The 14,980-nt window shown below is 39.7% G+C and overlaps 1 protein-coding gene across 1 annotated transcript in view; it reads right to left on the bottom strand.

Annotated features, from left to right (window-relative positions):
• Positions 1-901: 901 nt before the first annotated feature.
• The window catches only part of LOC139447530 (glutathione reductase, mitochondrial-like), a 30,473-nt gene continuing 16,394 nt past the window's right edge, over positions 902-14,980 (bottom strand). Inside the window, exons 7-12 of the mRNA XM_071228935.1 lie at positions 14,758-14,844; positions 13,041-13,175; positions 11,717-11,828; positions 9,960-10,091; positions 3,783-3,916; positions 902-3,045 (exon numbers count right to left, since the gene is read on the bottom strand). Coding sequence (XP_071085036.1) covers positions 2,896-3,045; positions 3,783-3,916; positions 9,960-10,091; positions 11,717-11,828; positions 13,041-13,175; positions 14,758-14,844 — 750 coding nt within the window. The 3' untranslated portion in view covers positions 902-2,895. The remainder of the gene's footprint in view (positions 3,046-3,782; positions 3,917-9,959; positions 10,092-11,716; positions 11,829-13,040; positions 13,176-14,757; positions 14,845-14,980) is intronic.

Here is a 14,980-nt window from a genome sequence, read left to right as displayed (position 1 = left end):
ATGTCGAGTCGGGGTCGGGTGACACATCAGGTGATGTGGGTCTTGATTTTCATCACAATCTCATTAAAATCAGATCTTAGTTCTCACTGCCGCTAAACAAAGATCTGAGGACATCGCATTATGGGTCACGTCAGTCCGACCTTTCGCGAACTCTGACCGACCAATGGAATTACAGACAAGAAGTCGACCGATCAGAAGACAGTTTTCTCGTGCTTTACGCCACTAATTTCAAATTGGCGACTACACTTCGAAACATATTTTGACAAATTCTCGCTTAAAAATTGAAACCAGAACAAAAGAACATTCTGGAATGGCTAATAGATGGTCTAGATTGTATAGATTCAGCTGTTAAGCCTGTAACTATCTTTGGAATACCCCGTTTTAAAGTTTTCGAGGTTGCATGATTAGAAATCACATTCAGACTGTCACTTTCATGATCTGGTAAGCGACGCTCTGATTGGTCGGGTGAAAGGTCGTTCTGACGTGACCCCTAAGGGATGTCCTCAGATCTTTGTTTAGCGGTAGCGAGAACTAAGGTCTGAGGACATGAGATTCATTTTCACATTTCTGTAATGTGAAGGACACACAATCTCATTAAAATCAGACCTTAGTTCTCACTACCCCTAAACAAAGATATTCACAAAAGACGACCAGATCTATTCACAAAAAGCATAGTTTGGGATAGTCCAGGCTAGGATTGACATTCAGCAAAAATGCTTGTCGTAATAGGCGTTAAACAGGATTGGGGGGGGGGTCAGGCTTGCTGACTTGGTTCATGCATGTCATTGTATCCAAATAGATCGATGCGCATGATGCCAATCACTGGATTGTCTGGTCCAGACTAATTTATTTACAGACTGCCATCATATACCTGGAAATACTGCTGAGTGTGGCATTAAATTAGCAAACAGACAAGCAAACAAACAAACAAAGAAACAAAACTGAGACCTGAAGTTAGATATTGAGCAGTTTATTAGACTAATGTGATGGCTTGGAAAAGGTACTTTGTTTGTTTAGAATCCAAGATAATGCGCTGGCCAAGTGTGTCACATTTAGCATAAGCTCATAAAACATGTTTCAGTCACAATATAAGCCAGACGTAACGCCTTTGTCAGCACTAGCCACTGCTGTAGAGTTTTTGAAAAGGTGATAGTCATTCAATCAATAAATAAACGTGTAAATATTAGGGCTGCGACGAATACACTATGAGGCGAATGCAATTCGTATCACGAATATAGAGTAAGGAATACGAATATTAATTCACGAATACAATAACAAGTCAGCAGTTGATGTATTATTTGTTATATTCAGTGAAACAAAAGCAACACAAATTATTTGACATGGTTTGTTAATTATTAACATATTATACATTTATATACTGCACTTATCCAGGTACTAGTATCTGCTCAAATGCAACAATGACAAGTGACAACAATACTGTCAAATTAAATGTTATAAGAGTGTTGTCTTTCAAGAAATCTATGCATATAGTATGTAAATGAACATGACAGCATAGTCATGAACATTTGATTCTATTGGTCATTCATGAATGGATACGGTTTGATTCACCGAATACGTGAGTGAATCGTAACAGCCCTAGTAAAGATAAATCTGGAATCCAAGCTGCAAAGCCTACATTGGGTAATAGCGTTCACTGCTGATATACAATTGTTTTTTACTCATTTTGCAGCATATTTCTTTGTTAACAACTTCAAATTAATTGTGTTACGGTGATAGATTCTACACTAATACACTCATCTAGTGCTCTGACTGACGGCTTACAACCGGCGTAGGTTATTGGGGACCAATCATAAACTGGGGTCAAGGAATGCACAAAGTTACAGCCTAACAAGCTATGTCCTTGATACAATGGCTACCCTACTAAACAAAACAAAATTGGAGATCCACAGATCCAAAAAACAAAGATTTCCAATGCAGAATAATTTTAGAAGTCTTGCTCTTATCGCGAATTCTGTAGAATACTTTTTTAACAATTTTATTTTCACACTTAACCAAGGTTTATCTGTTAAAAGGTGATACTGTGATTGAAAGAGGGTGAATTGAATAATTGAAAATATAAGTCAATTAATCCAAGTGACAATACCAAGCATACATGGAGGACTGGTTAGTAGGGAAGGATATGCATAGAAAGTACCTATGGACCAGTGGACCCTGGTATCTTAAACCCAGCCGGACCGTGTCGTAACTTCAAGATAGCCAGACATTCGTGAAAACTGGGCATGGATGGCCAGACAGACCAAGTAAAAGTATTATCAACTCATAGCAATACAATTGCATGCATGAGAATTAGATGTCAAGATGATCATGTGAGGATAGGTACTGGATATATCAAAGTGAATCTAACTGTGAAATCTTTTTTGAGCTTCTTAAAACTGTTAATGTGCCAAATGCCAACTTCGAGCTAAAGGTACAAAATTCTGTAGAAAAGTCAGAGTTGGGACCAAGTCTCAAGATTAGAGTTAGCGCCATGTATTTTAACCTTGAAATCGATAAGCTGTCAAATTTATAAGCAGTTGTAAAGGCGGTCGAGACAGGAGAGTAGGTTTGAGATATCAAATTTAGAGATAACAGGGGTCCAACTTTATTAAAAATGCATATAATTCATCCCACATATAGGTAATGATATGCAAAATACATTTTTTTATTTGAGAACATGGTAAATACATAAAAGATACAAACATCTAAAAATGAAACTAAACAAATGTCTCGGCAAATCTTTTTGAAAGTCATGAAAGGCGGTCATTTTGTTTGAATAGGAATCTTTATCAGATTATGTATTTCTTGGTCATAAAAGATTTTCTATGTTAGGCTTTGGCTTAGTTAGTGCCTGAAAGAAAAGGATAAAGTTTTTTTGTCTTAGATTTGATTCTACTGCTATCTCATGGTGACCAGTTCTTCTGATGACGTGGGATGGATGGCGACCGTGTTATCAAACTGGGCCTTGGTGGCACCCATCTTGATGGCGACAGAGAACCCCTGCAGCATCTCGTCACAGCCCTGCCCCACGATGTGTAGACCAACGACCTGAAACACAGTAAGCACTTGTAGCATATAATCACAGCCCTGAACCACGATCTGAAACACAGCAAGCACCTGTGGCATCTTGTCACAGCCCTGAACCACGATCTGAAACACAGCAAGCACCTGTAGCATATAATCACAGCCCTGACCCACGACCTGAAACATATATAATCACAGCCCTGAACCACGACCTGAAACACAGCAAGCACCTGTAGCATATAATCACAGCCTTGACCCACGACCTGAAACATATATAATCACAGCCCTGAACCACGATCTGAAACACAGCAAGCACCTGTGGCATATAATCACAGCCCTGAACCACAACCTGAAACACGGCAATCACCTGTGGCATATAATCACAGCCCTGACCCACTACCTGAAACACAGCAAGCACCTGTAGCATATAATTTACAGCCCTGACCCTCGACCTGAAACACAGCAAGCACCTGTGACATATAATCACAGCCCTGAACCACGACCTGAAACACAGCAAGCACCTGTAGCATATAATCACAGCCCTGAACCATGACCTGAAACACAGCAAGCACCTGTAGCATATAATCACAGCCCTGAACCATGACCTGAAACACAGCAAGCACCTGTAGCATATAATCACAGCCCTGAACCACGATCTGAAACACAGCAAGCACCTGTGGCATATAATCACGGCCCTGCCCCACCCAAAGGAGACTCATGACCTGAAGCACAGGTATTTATTCCATCCAGTGTCCACCCACCTTCTCCTGTGGCCCGGCACACACAAGCTTCATGCTACACTTGCCCTTTTGCTCTAGAACAGCATAATACATGGGCGTGAAGTTGGCCGTGTACACCTTGATCTTCTCCTTGCCGTACTCTCTCACTGCTTCCTCTGAAAAACACCATTGTCAATCATCGTCAATAATTCACAGGCTATGAAAAAAAACTGTCAAAACCCTTCCCATAATCCTAACAAAGCCAGTCCATTGTCCGACTCCAGCCACAATCATAAACATGTGTCTGTGAAACTACGACACTCTATCAGAAAGTCGAACCACAGGATCAATACCTGTTAATGTCCGGGGTAGAATAGGTCTTCAGCAACCCATGCTCGTCGTAAGAGGCGACAAATAGGACCAATTCTGACACTGAATCCCCATGGGGATCAAATATTGGTAAAATGTCTGCAGTGAAAGCAGAGCAACCAATGATGATAAAACTGACTGGTAACTAAGGGCAACGGACGCCCCTGATGCGGAAGAGAAATGTTTTGGGTCCTGGGTTTAATGAATGGAGTGACGGAGGAAATTGCAATAATTATGTTGTGGCAGGATATCAATTAAATAATTCAAATTTTTCATGAAATTGACTCTTAAATATTTTTAAAGTAATTTTTTTATTCCAAAGACATGACAGGTTTTAAAAACATTTGTTTGTTTTTTTAGTACCGTAAATTATGGTTATAACGAACTCAAAGGGACCACTAAAATTCGTTTGTTATAACCGTAGTTCGGAATAAGCATATGTATATATATATTTATATTTATATTTTACGATTTACAGTATATATATATATATATATATATATTCTGTAAATCGTGAAATTAGTGCGTCTCCAAAAGAATGTGATCGCTGGTCCCTAGCCAAAAGTGTGACTCAATATGAATGCGACAGCCCCCTCCTCCCCCTTACTTTAGTTGGGGATTTTCCGACTGTAAACGTATGTCACACACGGGCCCACCAGGCCATTTAGTGTGTTTGCTGAAGTAGGTTGAGCCAAAGCGGGGTAGCTTTTAGGGGACTTTTAAAGGCTGCTTATATATGAATTTTGAGATTTGGAAAAGATGCCTTTGGGGGGAGGAGCTAAGGGTATTTATTTGTGACTATATTCGGTCTATTAGACCTGTTTTAATTAAGTAAATGCCCAGGACATTAAAAGTTAAGTGTGTTGTCTGGTGGGTTTAGGAGTATTGCTAGAGTTAACTTGGAGTTGTGGATTCTAGGTTTGTTCGGTGTTCTTTAAATAATCACTGGGGGCTAAGTCTGGGTTCAAACAGTTAAATCACCCACCCTACTGCCCAGACTTACCCCCCCCAGTGACTATTTCCTGTTCCGGCAAATACAATCTGCCCTATGTGTAAGACGCTTCCAGGATGACGAGGACATAAAGGCTGCCACAGGCTGGTTAGAGGGCCAATCTGCGGATTTCTATAAAAGTGGTATTAAAAGCTTGAAGGACAAATGGAATAAGTGTATTGAGGTGAATGGAGATTATATTGAAAAATAAAAGTGCAAAAGATATTCTGCGACTTGGTCTTATATTGAAGATGCAAAACTTATTGAACGCCCCTCGTATTTTGCCATTTTTGGTTGATTTTTTGTTTTGTTATGCTTTTGATCTCTGATTAGGAAATAGGTAGTTTTAGACTCATATCTTGGAGTTTTAAGGATAATTTGGCCGCTTTATCTGCTTGTTCAGGCTGGTTCGTTACCAAAGATTCCGACGTGCGTGGGTTTCCATGTGAATTCTATACTCAACAACAAAAGTTCCTGCGACACCAATATTTCAGTGTATTTTTCAAACAAGTAAAGTTTGGTTTTCAATATTGTAGTACATGTATGGAATCGAGTCACAAAAACGCAACTGCTACAGAAAAGCATGCATGCCATGCTTTGGTTGACTTTTATGCAAGCCCCATGCATTTCACTACCCAAGAATGGGTATAAAAACATGTGCGTTAACGGGATTCCATATGCATTGTTTAGCATCGTGCTGACAACAACCACTCAGACATTTTACATAGGTTAGAGGTTAGGGAGATTGGTCTGTAGGGAGATTGGTCTGTAGGAGTTGTATTGTTATCAGAGCTCCAGATAAGCTTTTGGTGTTGTGGGTATTTTACCCATGCATTTTAAAATCATTGGGTATCAGTAATTCTATCTGAGTATTCAAATTTCTGTTATCCACTAGTTTATACACATGTGGGTATTTAAGTTAAATATTTAAAAACACTATTCATCTAGTCCCTGCAAACTGGTGTCGTGTGGGTTCAAGAGCTTTATAGGACGATACCTAGATACTTCCACAAGAAAGTGTGATGGCAAATGATCATGATGTAACTGTCATCGTGGAGTTTGGCAAGGTTGACAAAATGCCCGTTTATAATTTCAAAATAAGTTGCTGATTTGTTAATCGAATACGCAGGGTTACATCACAATATTTTTATGATATGCACAAGTTTTATTTTTGTAGCGTATCTGTAATGTTCGTTGCGTATTTGATACACTTGGATTTTATTTTACTGCACATTTCTGCATTTCTGATGCATATTTTACGCAGATAGGCAGCTTATCTGGAGCTCTGTGTTTCGTTTATGGGGAAGTGGTCACTGCCTAGTGGTTACTTATGTACTTCCAACAGAGTGCTTTTGACCTAACCATCGGGGGTGCAGATGGTTAGGTCCATAGCCGACATTTTATTGTGTAACTTGTCATACCTAGTTGGTTGGTTAATATTTAGTGGTATTGACTGACTGACTGATATAGAAGATTTAACATGCACTTTCCGACTGTAGCGTATTTCTCACACGGGCCTGGCCAAACCATTTAGTGTATTCCGAAAAGGGTGAAAGTGGTGTGTGCAACCCAAGAGGGGGCTTTTAGGGGTTGCTTAATTATATTGAATTTTTGGAATTTTTAAATTTGGAATAAATGCTGAGGTGGGTGGAGGAGGGAATTAGTGGTATTAGAGCATCAGTGGATTTATATCTAAACAAAATGTCCTCCAGGTTTGCAGGAGAATTCTCACCTTAATCAAACCTTACATTAATCCAATCACACACCAAAGAGCACCGCTTATTAGTGTACTTTCACTAAAACAATACATGTGTGCTGGCTCGTGTCGGCCTTTGCCGCAGTCACAAAGAACAAAGACACCAAGATGCGTGGGTGGCGTCTGTCTGGACTTCCAGGTGTGATAAGTGATGACATGAGTGAGTAGAACGCTTGTCTTGACCCCAGCAGTATCAATTCACAGGATGTAATTAGTGTGTTGATGTTGCATTAAGTGTTTAAGAGGTCGCCTTCTGCCTTAACAATTTCGGCTGACCTCTTTGGGACTCGTGTGTGAGTAGGGTACACATATCTGTTCTGAGTAATTAGTGTTTGAATGATTTGTTTATATACTTGTTACAAGTGCTGCTCAATATACAGTGATGTGGAATACATAGTTGTTTGTTTTCAGCGCATGTCTAAGTTGATATTTCTGCTAACCAAAATGTCTTATTGTTGATGTAAATGCGATGTTTATTAATGGGAGCAAAGACCACTCACATTATTCACATTTAATTCACGCTCGCGTTAATTTCAAGATTTACAGTATATATATATGTGGTTTAAACATATTTATTTTCACAAAAGTGTGAAAATGGATTGGTAAACAAGCGAAGGGCTTATGTTAATACCGCTCCATTATACATAGGACATATTACAAATGAATTGTACATGCCAAGCTAGATGTGTATATATAATAAATCTATTTGCAGTTTATTTTAAACAATCATTTAACTGAAAATCTGCCAGTTTTTAACATAAAGTATTGAGTAGAATCTAATATTGGCATTTGCTCTTCCTTACTAAAATCCGAATTTCCTAATAGCACTGTTTGTAAAGAAAAAACATGTTGATAAAAACACATTTCATTTCGAAGAGCATAGTAATTTGTACACACAAAAAAGAAGTGTAGAGCATCTTCGGTATGATATCCACAGGAACAAGTTTTTGTATCAAAGATATGTCTATTATACTGATCTGCGTTAAGATCGCTGCAGCCAAGCCTCAGGCGACTGAATGATTTGGCATAATCTGCTTCCATAATTTAAATCCCAGTGTATACCATTATCTCCCTTTACGTGAAGCAAATTCTTAAATTGTGTAGTGGTCTCTGCCCCCGTTAGGTTTTCTGTAACATATTCCAAAGTTGTGTTGTAGCTGGTGTAAATGAATCTGCATACACTTTTGTTTTACACTTCACTGTTTGACGAATAGTTTTATCCCTTAAGTCATAATTTGTGTTTTCCGAAACTGTATTAGGAATAAGCCTACAAAGATATTCCGGGGATAAATGGTTATTCATGTTGTAAAACATTACCAGTTTTAAATTGTATCTTCTGCCTTTTATTGACCTACAATTTGTTTAATTGTAAATCTTCTGATGACTCGTACCCCGGACAGTGCCACATATGGTTCTAAGAGCATCTAAGTGTAATTTTTTCAATAAGTTAGCTTGTTCATTAGTACAGTTGTCCCAAATATGACAACAATAATAAAAAATTGGTAATTTGTACATAGTTTCTAAGGTAGTTCGGGATAGACGATATTTATAACTCCTTAAACAGTTAACCAGAGGACAACATTTCCTTACAATATCATCAATGTGCATTTTCCATGTACAATTACTTTGTAAAGTCATACCAAGGTGCTTATGACTTTATACATCTTTGATTTCTGTACCATTCATATATATACAGCAAAATGCCGGGACCACAAAATAGTTCGTTATATCCATCAGTTCCTTTAGTTAACAGGTCCTCACAGTGTTGTCACTACCCCTAGTGTACAGTACATTCACCCTGTGTACTAAAAAGAACCCACTCGTCCGATGGTAGATGACCAGATGGTGGAAACATGAATACGTACATACACCCGAAACACAAGTGTAAACACGTGTGGTGTCAACCTGGTTGTATACGCCCCAGGGAGTTGAGAATGATGGAATGCAAATGGATTCATTGGTCGGGGATCAAAGAAAATCGCATTTGAGCTGATACTAGTACCTGGATACCTGCGGTATATGAATGTATAGTTTTAAAATTAAAATAAGTGTGTTGGTTATTAACGTAGTTCACTGTATATATATATACTAATCACGATTACCTGGATTAGGCTTAAACAAATAAAAGAACTGGTTCTCAGGCCATGACTTTTGAAAATATAGTGTCGGTGGGCAGTGTTTTTTGATTTTTTTGCTTGTTCAAACTAGTGTGCAACCAAATAAACAGCTGTGTACCATCACCTGGGAAAGGCCCTCCCTCCATAAACAAGCATATATACGCCATGACCACAACACGAGATGCACAGTAAAGCACATCTTCCCAAGGCAAGAGAGTTAACGGACTTTAAAAGTCCAGTTTCCACCCTTGCCGAACTAGGCTGGAATTACTGGGCTCAGAAGTAGCGCCACCAGTGGCTACTACCAGTTATGTCCCTTCCAAGCCTCTCCTGTGGACCAATCAGATTCCACCTCTCGTATCACTTGCGTTTGCTTCACACAAAATGGTGGCGCCCAGTAAGACGATCTGATCGATAATCAAGATCCATATTGTGATAAAACATGTCTGACATTGCAAAATGCATCAAATCAAGTGAGTACCTTGATTAAAAACATGAAATGATTTGGAAAATATCTGCTGACAACAAGTTGGCGGTGCACATGCTTTGCAAATCCTGCAATCGACTGAAATCTGCATGACAGTTTTTGAACCGGATTTCGATTTCGGTGCGCGATTTTGATTGGACTATGCATTGACTCATTAGTCCAGCCAAACTGTAACTCCATAATACCAGCCTAGTTCGGAAAGGGTGGAAACTGGACTTTTATATTCAGTTAACTCCCTTGCCACAGGAAGATGAGTAAGGCAGTGTGCATGTAAAGGGAAGTAACTGCATGCTTTATTGAATCGCATTGTATTAGGATTTTTTTATTTTAATGGAAATAAAAACAAAACTTGCTGCAGACCTTCTGATGATGTAGGCGGTGCCTGAGAACCAAGACTATTATTTTTTTTAGCCTTAGATATGTTTGGAAAGATATGTTTGAATGTTGATGATTCTGACACAGCCTGCATCTTATTACATGGGCCATAAAGTCCACTTACCTTCGGTGAGTCCGATCGTGCCGACGGGAGGGTGTGAGAACACAACAGTCGGAATGTTGGAATAATCAAGCTTCAGATCAGACTCGTTGTTGAACACCCGATGAGCCAGGCGTCTCCCTGCAGCTATGGCAACTGAAACAGTGAGTGAGTGAGTGAGTGAGTGAGGTGGGTATAACGCCGCTTTTAACAGAATTCCAGTTATATCATGGCATGTCAGCTTAATGTTGGAGGAAAGCCCAAAGTGATGACGAGCACTGGTATGGTGCTGATGAACCGGGGCGAACCGGAATTTGAACCCACAATCATAGGTTTCTGGTGTGCCCAAGGGGTGCAACTCTACACAGCGAATAGCGGCACCTTAGACAACTGTGCCATCGCTGCCCCCGGCAACTGAAACAGTGAGTGCATGATGTTTTACGCCAGTGATATTTCAGCTTTAACACGGCAGCCTGATAAAAATCGGGAGAACCACTGACCAAATACATGAGCAATGATCCACACAAACAACGATCCACACAAACGATCCACACAAACAACGATCCACACAAACGATCCACACAAACAACGATCCACACAAGCAAGTACTGATGAGACAATCACTGTGTCGTTATCACTCAAATACAACACAGTAAACAGAAACAATAGCAATGTTGTTAACAATGATTTTTTCGTTCGTTTTTGCTGTTTAATGTCACACTGAGCAGTATTTCAACTACAAAAAATAACCAAGACTGGACCAGACAAACCAGTGATTGATATAATGAGTGACCTCTCGTGCAGTTTGGGTCTGATGACAGATCCTTGTGTTGTTGCTTAAATATTTCTAGATCACTCACAAGTGTCGGAAATGCAGTATCCTATTATACCTTAACACAAGGCCAGACACTCATACAGCACCGCTCGCCTTGTATCGGTGTTTCTAAAGTGAAATTGCAAATCAGGCCCAAAAACTTCACATCCACCTTGTCTAGGGTGATTATTCTATTGATTCCAATACATGACACATCCCAATTCTTTACTGCTATGAAATGATGTTGACCGAAAGACGTTGACTTGCCACTTTGAAACCAACTGGGCACAATTAAATGGCTGGCATCAGAAGTCACTTGTTATCGTGCTCATAGCAAAAAGGAGAATGTGTTGAATGAGTGAGTGAGTTGGGTTTTATTCCACTATTCTTTTGCAAACTATATCACATCAGATAGAATAGAAAGAATAGAATTACATGTATGATGAAATTGTAAATTTTACAATAAATTGTACATGTATGTTCATATACTGTAAATCGTAAAATTAATGTGTCTCCAAAAGAATGCGACCGCTGGCCCCTAGCCAAAAATGCGACTCAATATGAATGCAACATTCCCCTCCTCTCAAGCATCAGTGGATTTATGTATAAGAAAATGTCTTCTGTCAGGTTTATAGGAGAATCCTCACCTTACATTAATCCAATCACACACCAAATGAACCGCTTATTAGCACTCGCATTTAATTCACGCTCTTGTTAATTTCAAGATTTACAGTACTAATTCTATCTCACTCTATGCATTTCATCCCTCATCTTCGATCTTGGTGTGGAAACGATCTTAAACAAGTTTACAGCTTCAAATAAAACACCTTACCCAAACACATCCCAGTCTTCGCCATGGTCACCACAATAAACAATGGGTCAAATACTACCTGAATCTTGTGCGACTTGATCAGCTGGAAACTTGTTCAGGATAAAAGAATAAGTTTAAAATATCTAGGAATTTTACCTGGTGTCAACAAGGCCTTGCCGCAGACGTCACCCAATGCGTAAATGTCCTTGACCTTGGTGTTCTGGTACTCGTCCACCAGGATGTTCTTGTGACTGTCCAGCTCGACCCCCTGTAACCATGGTAACACACATCTCACACATAAAGGCAGGGTTACATTGAGTGATGTGATTTGAGTGAGTGAATGAGTAAGTGAGTCTTTTGAAGGAAAGTTTTTTGTACTAATAATTGAATTGTCCAGAGTTGCTTTAAAATGTATCACAGTTTGGCTAAAAAATAATAATCTTGGCTCTCCTGTACCACTGCATCACCACAAAGTCTGCTGCACATTTTGTTTTTATTTCCATTTTAAAAAAACCAAAACAACCTTAAATATTCTGCATCTTGAACCGAGGACCCTGGCAGTGAAATGCTACAATACTTAAAAACAATGCCATCCAATTCAGCATGCAGTTACTTCCCTTTACATGCATACTGCTTAACTGCACATCTCGTTTAAAGGTCATGGCAGCAATTCGAGTTTGTGTGCTTGTTTTCCCGTAAGACATCACTAGACATAATGATTGACAACTTCAGTGGTATTTGTGTACTGTATGCCGGACAATGTTTAAAACGCAGAGATTAAGATTACATGTGTCTGTGTCTTGTAAAATAAGCCAGAAATATCAATCAGTTTTCTCCCCGATCTATGGGTGATTTCGTTTTGAAAATACTTAATGTCATGGACAAACTTGGAGGAATTTTCAATACAGGAAGACCGACAACTTTGTATCTTTAACAACTAATGTTCGTTTCATGGCGAGTTCATGGTGAGTTGATGTGATTTGTCGATCGGTCAATACACGATTTTGCCGAAATATACGTAAACAAAATTGAATGAGAATTTGGATAAAAGGAAGATAAGAAGTACATATGTAAGTCCAGATACACAACAGCACTTTTATAGCCATAACAAATGTGATTTACTGCCAATCGGAGGTGTAGAAATGGACTGTAATTCCTACACTGCACGCTGTCACAAGTTTACTGTGGGTTGATCTGTAGCCCTAGTGACAAAGAGGAGAGCGGACACACACAGGTCCTATGAGGGGAGGGGGCACTGTCAGTAGCTCTAGTCGTGACAAAGAGGAGGGCGGACACACACAGGTCCGATGAGTGGAGGGGGCACTGTCAGTAGCTCTAGTCGTGACAAAGAGGAGGGCGGACACACACAGGTCCGATGAGGGGAGAGGGCACTGTCAGTAGCTCTAGTCGTGACAAAGAGAAGAGCGGACACACACAGGTCCTATGAGGGGAGGGGGTTCTGTCAAGTCCATCTACTGACCACTTTGTCCAGCCCCAGATTGTCCGTGTTGGGAACTCGGCCAATAGCCCACAGCAGACACGTGACCCCTGCAATCTGACCAGTCGTTGTCTCCAGGGTGAGGCTGCCATCACTCTCCTTGGTCACAGAGGTGATCTGAAACAATAACAATCATCATCATCATCATCATCATCATCATCATCATCATAATAATAATAATGTGCCAGATTCCATTCACCAAAAATAAAGACTACATACATTGTAGCAGGTTGAGCTACAGCAAGGAAAATGTCATGTCTGGGGGTGAGGGGCGTTGAATTTCGACTGAAAAGTACTGCTTGAAAAGGTAGATCTTTAGATGTGCCTTGAACGATGGGAGTGACGGCTTACACTCTGTTGGTAGAAGATTCTCAAGTGTTGAAGCACAGTATTCGAAAGATCTATGACCCAAAGTCTTCAAGTTAGTTTCTGGAACTTGCAGCAAGTGTTCACTTTCAGAACAGAGAGATGGCTTATATTTAGGCTAAAGTTCCATTGGACACAGTGGGGTTGATCCATTGAAGCATTTGTAGGCTAAGGTCAGTAGCTTCATACAGCAACATCAGAGAAGGAGTTCTGGGTGAGGTCAGGGTTCATACATACTTTCAGGCAACAAATTAAAGCTTTCATAATCTTTGACGGCACGGCTATGAAAAAAGAGGCAGTATCATCCTCATCTTTCCCTGAATGCCCCCAAAACACTGCCTCACTCATCAATATACCAGCTACTGTATTTGACGTAATAAGCGCTCCGCACTAATAAGCGCCCATGGCGATATTTGCTAATATACTGGCTAGTGAACAATACCAATTAGCACCCCTTCCAATTGATCAATGTACATGACACTTATTTATTCGCGTATGATACACACTCGTGTGTTATATGCACCCTCAATCATGGGCAATTAAATTCCCGAAAGATGTATCTCTCGTATATAAACAGTTCAGGCTGTCAGCATAAACCACAAAATTTATCTTTCAACTCTGTTTTTTTCACCAAAATAATATTCTAATAAGAGCCACTTATTTCTAAATTTGAGAGCGCCCTGGGCGCTTATTACGTCCAATACGGTACATGACTGTGGAGTCTGGACCAGACAATCCAGTGGTTGACATGAGCATCGACCTACATGCATCAACCAAGTCACCGCACCTAAACACTGGGTGAAACGATACATCAGTGCATTGTGAGTATTCATGCGCCGATATGATACATGATACATTTTATTCTGCATCGATACAAGACGATACACTTACTCAAATACATTACTGCTCGTTTAATAGTACCTCCCTACATTCTTGTCAGTCAAAAATAAAGAAATCGCAACGAACTTGTTTCTGCAGCTAGCTTTTCCTTTTGAACCTGCTCTGAATTATTTATAGTCAAGACATTTCAACGCGATTTGACGTAAACATGCATATCGCGATACATATCTGGACCTACGAATCGTGATACGTATTGTTACTCTACTGAATACCCAATCGCCTCTTACGAAAAATAAGGGGTGCTGAAGACCACTTCTAACCCAGATCTTCATGGGTCTGTTAACGATGAAACAGATTAGGTATAAGTTATTGGAATTCAGCTAATCCAAGCTACAATTATAAATGTTGAGCGCTACTTATTGATAGCTGAAATAGATGCTCTAAATCTGTGACTATTGTTGACTGCTTGAGACTGTTTCCTAGCAACACATACCTGTGTCTTCCTTTTGACCTTGACCCCTCCACTTTCAAGGTTGTTTGTGACAGCTGTGCTGATCATTGAGTCAAATGTCCTTAGTACCTTTCAGAATAAAGAAAATAGTGTCACATCACTGTGGCTTATCTTGATGCGTAGTCAACAGCTTGAAACATCAAGAAAGACAGCCATGTAATAATATTTGTCAGCATTGTTAAAAACATATTTTCAAATCTCATTA

Source organism: Haliotis cracherodii, unplaced genomic scaffold (genome assembly GCF_022045235.1).
Source record: "Haliotis cracherodii isolate W230 unplaced genomic scaffold, xgHalCrac1.p SCAF_7, whole genome shotgun sequence".
Taxonomy (NCBI): domain Eukaryota; kingdom Metazoa; phylum Mollusca; class Gastropoda; order Lepetellida; family Haliotidae; genus Haliotis; species Haliotis cracherodii.
This window is presented reverse-complemented; position numbering and strand designations above follow the sequence as displayed.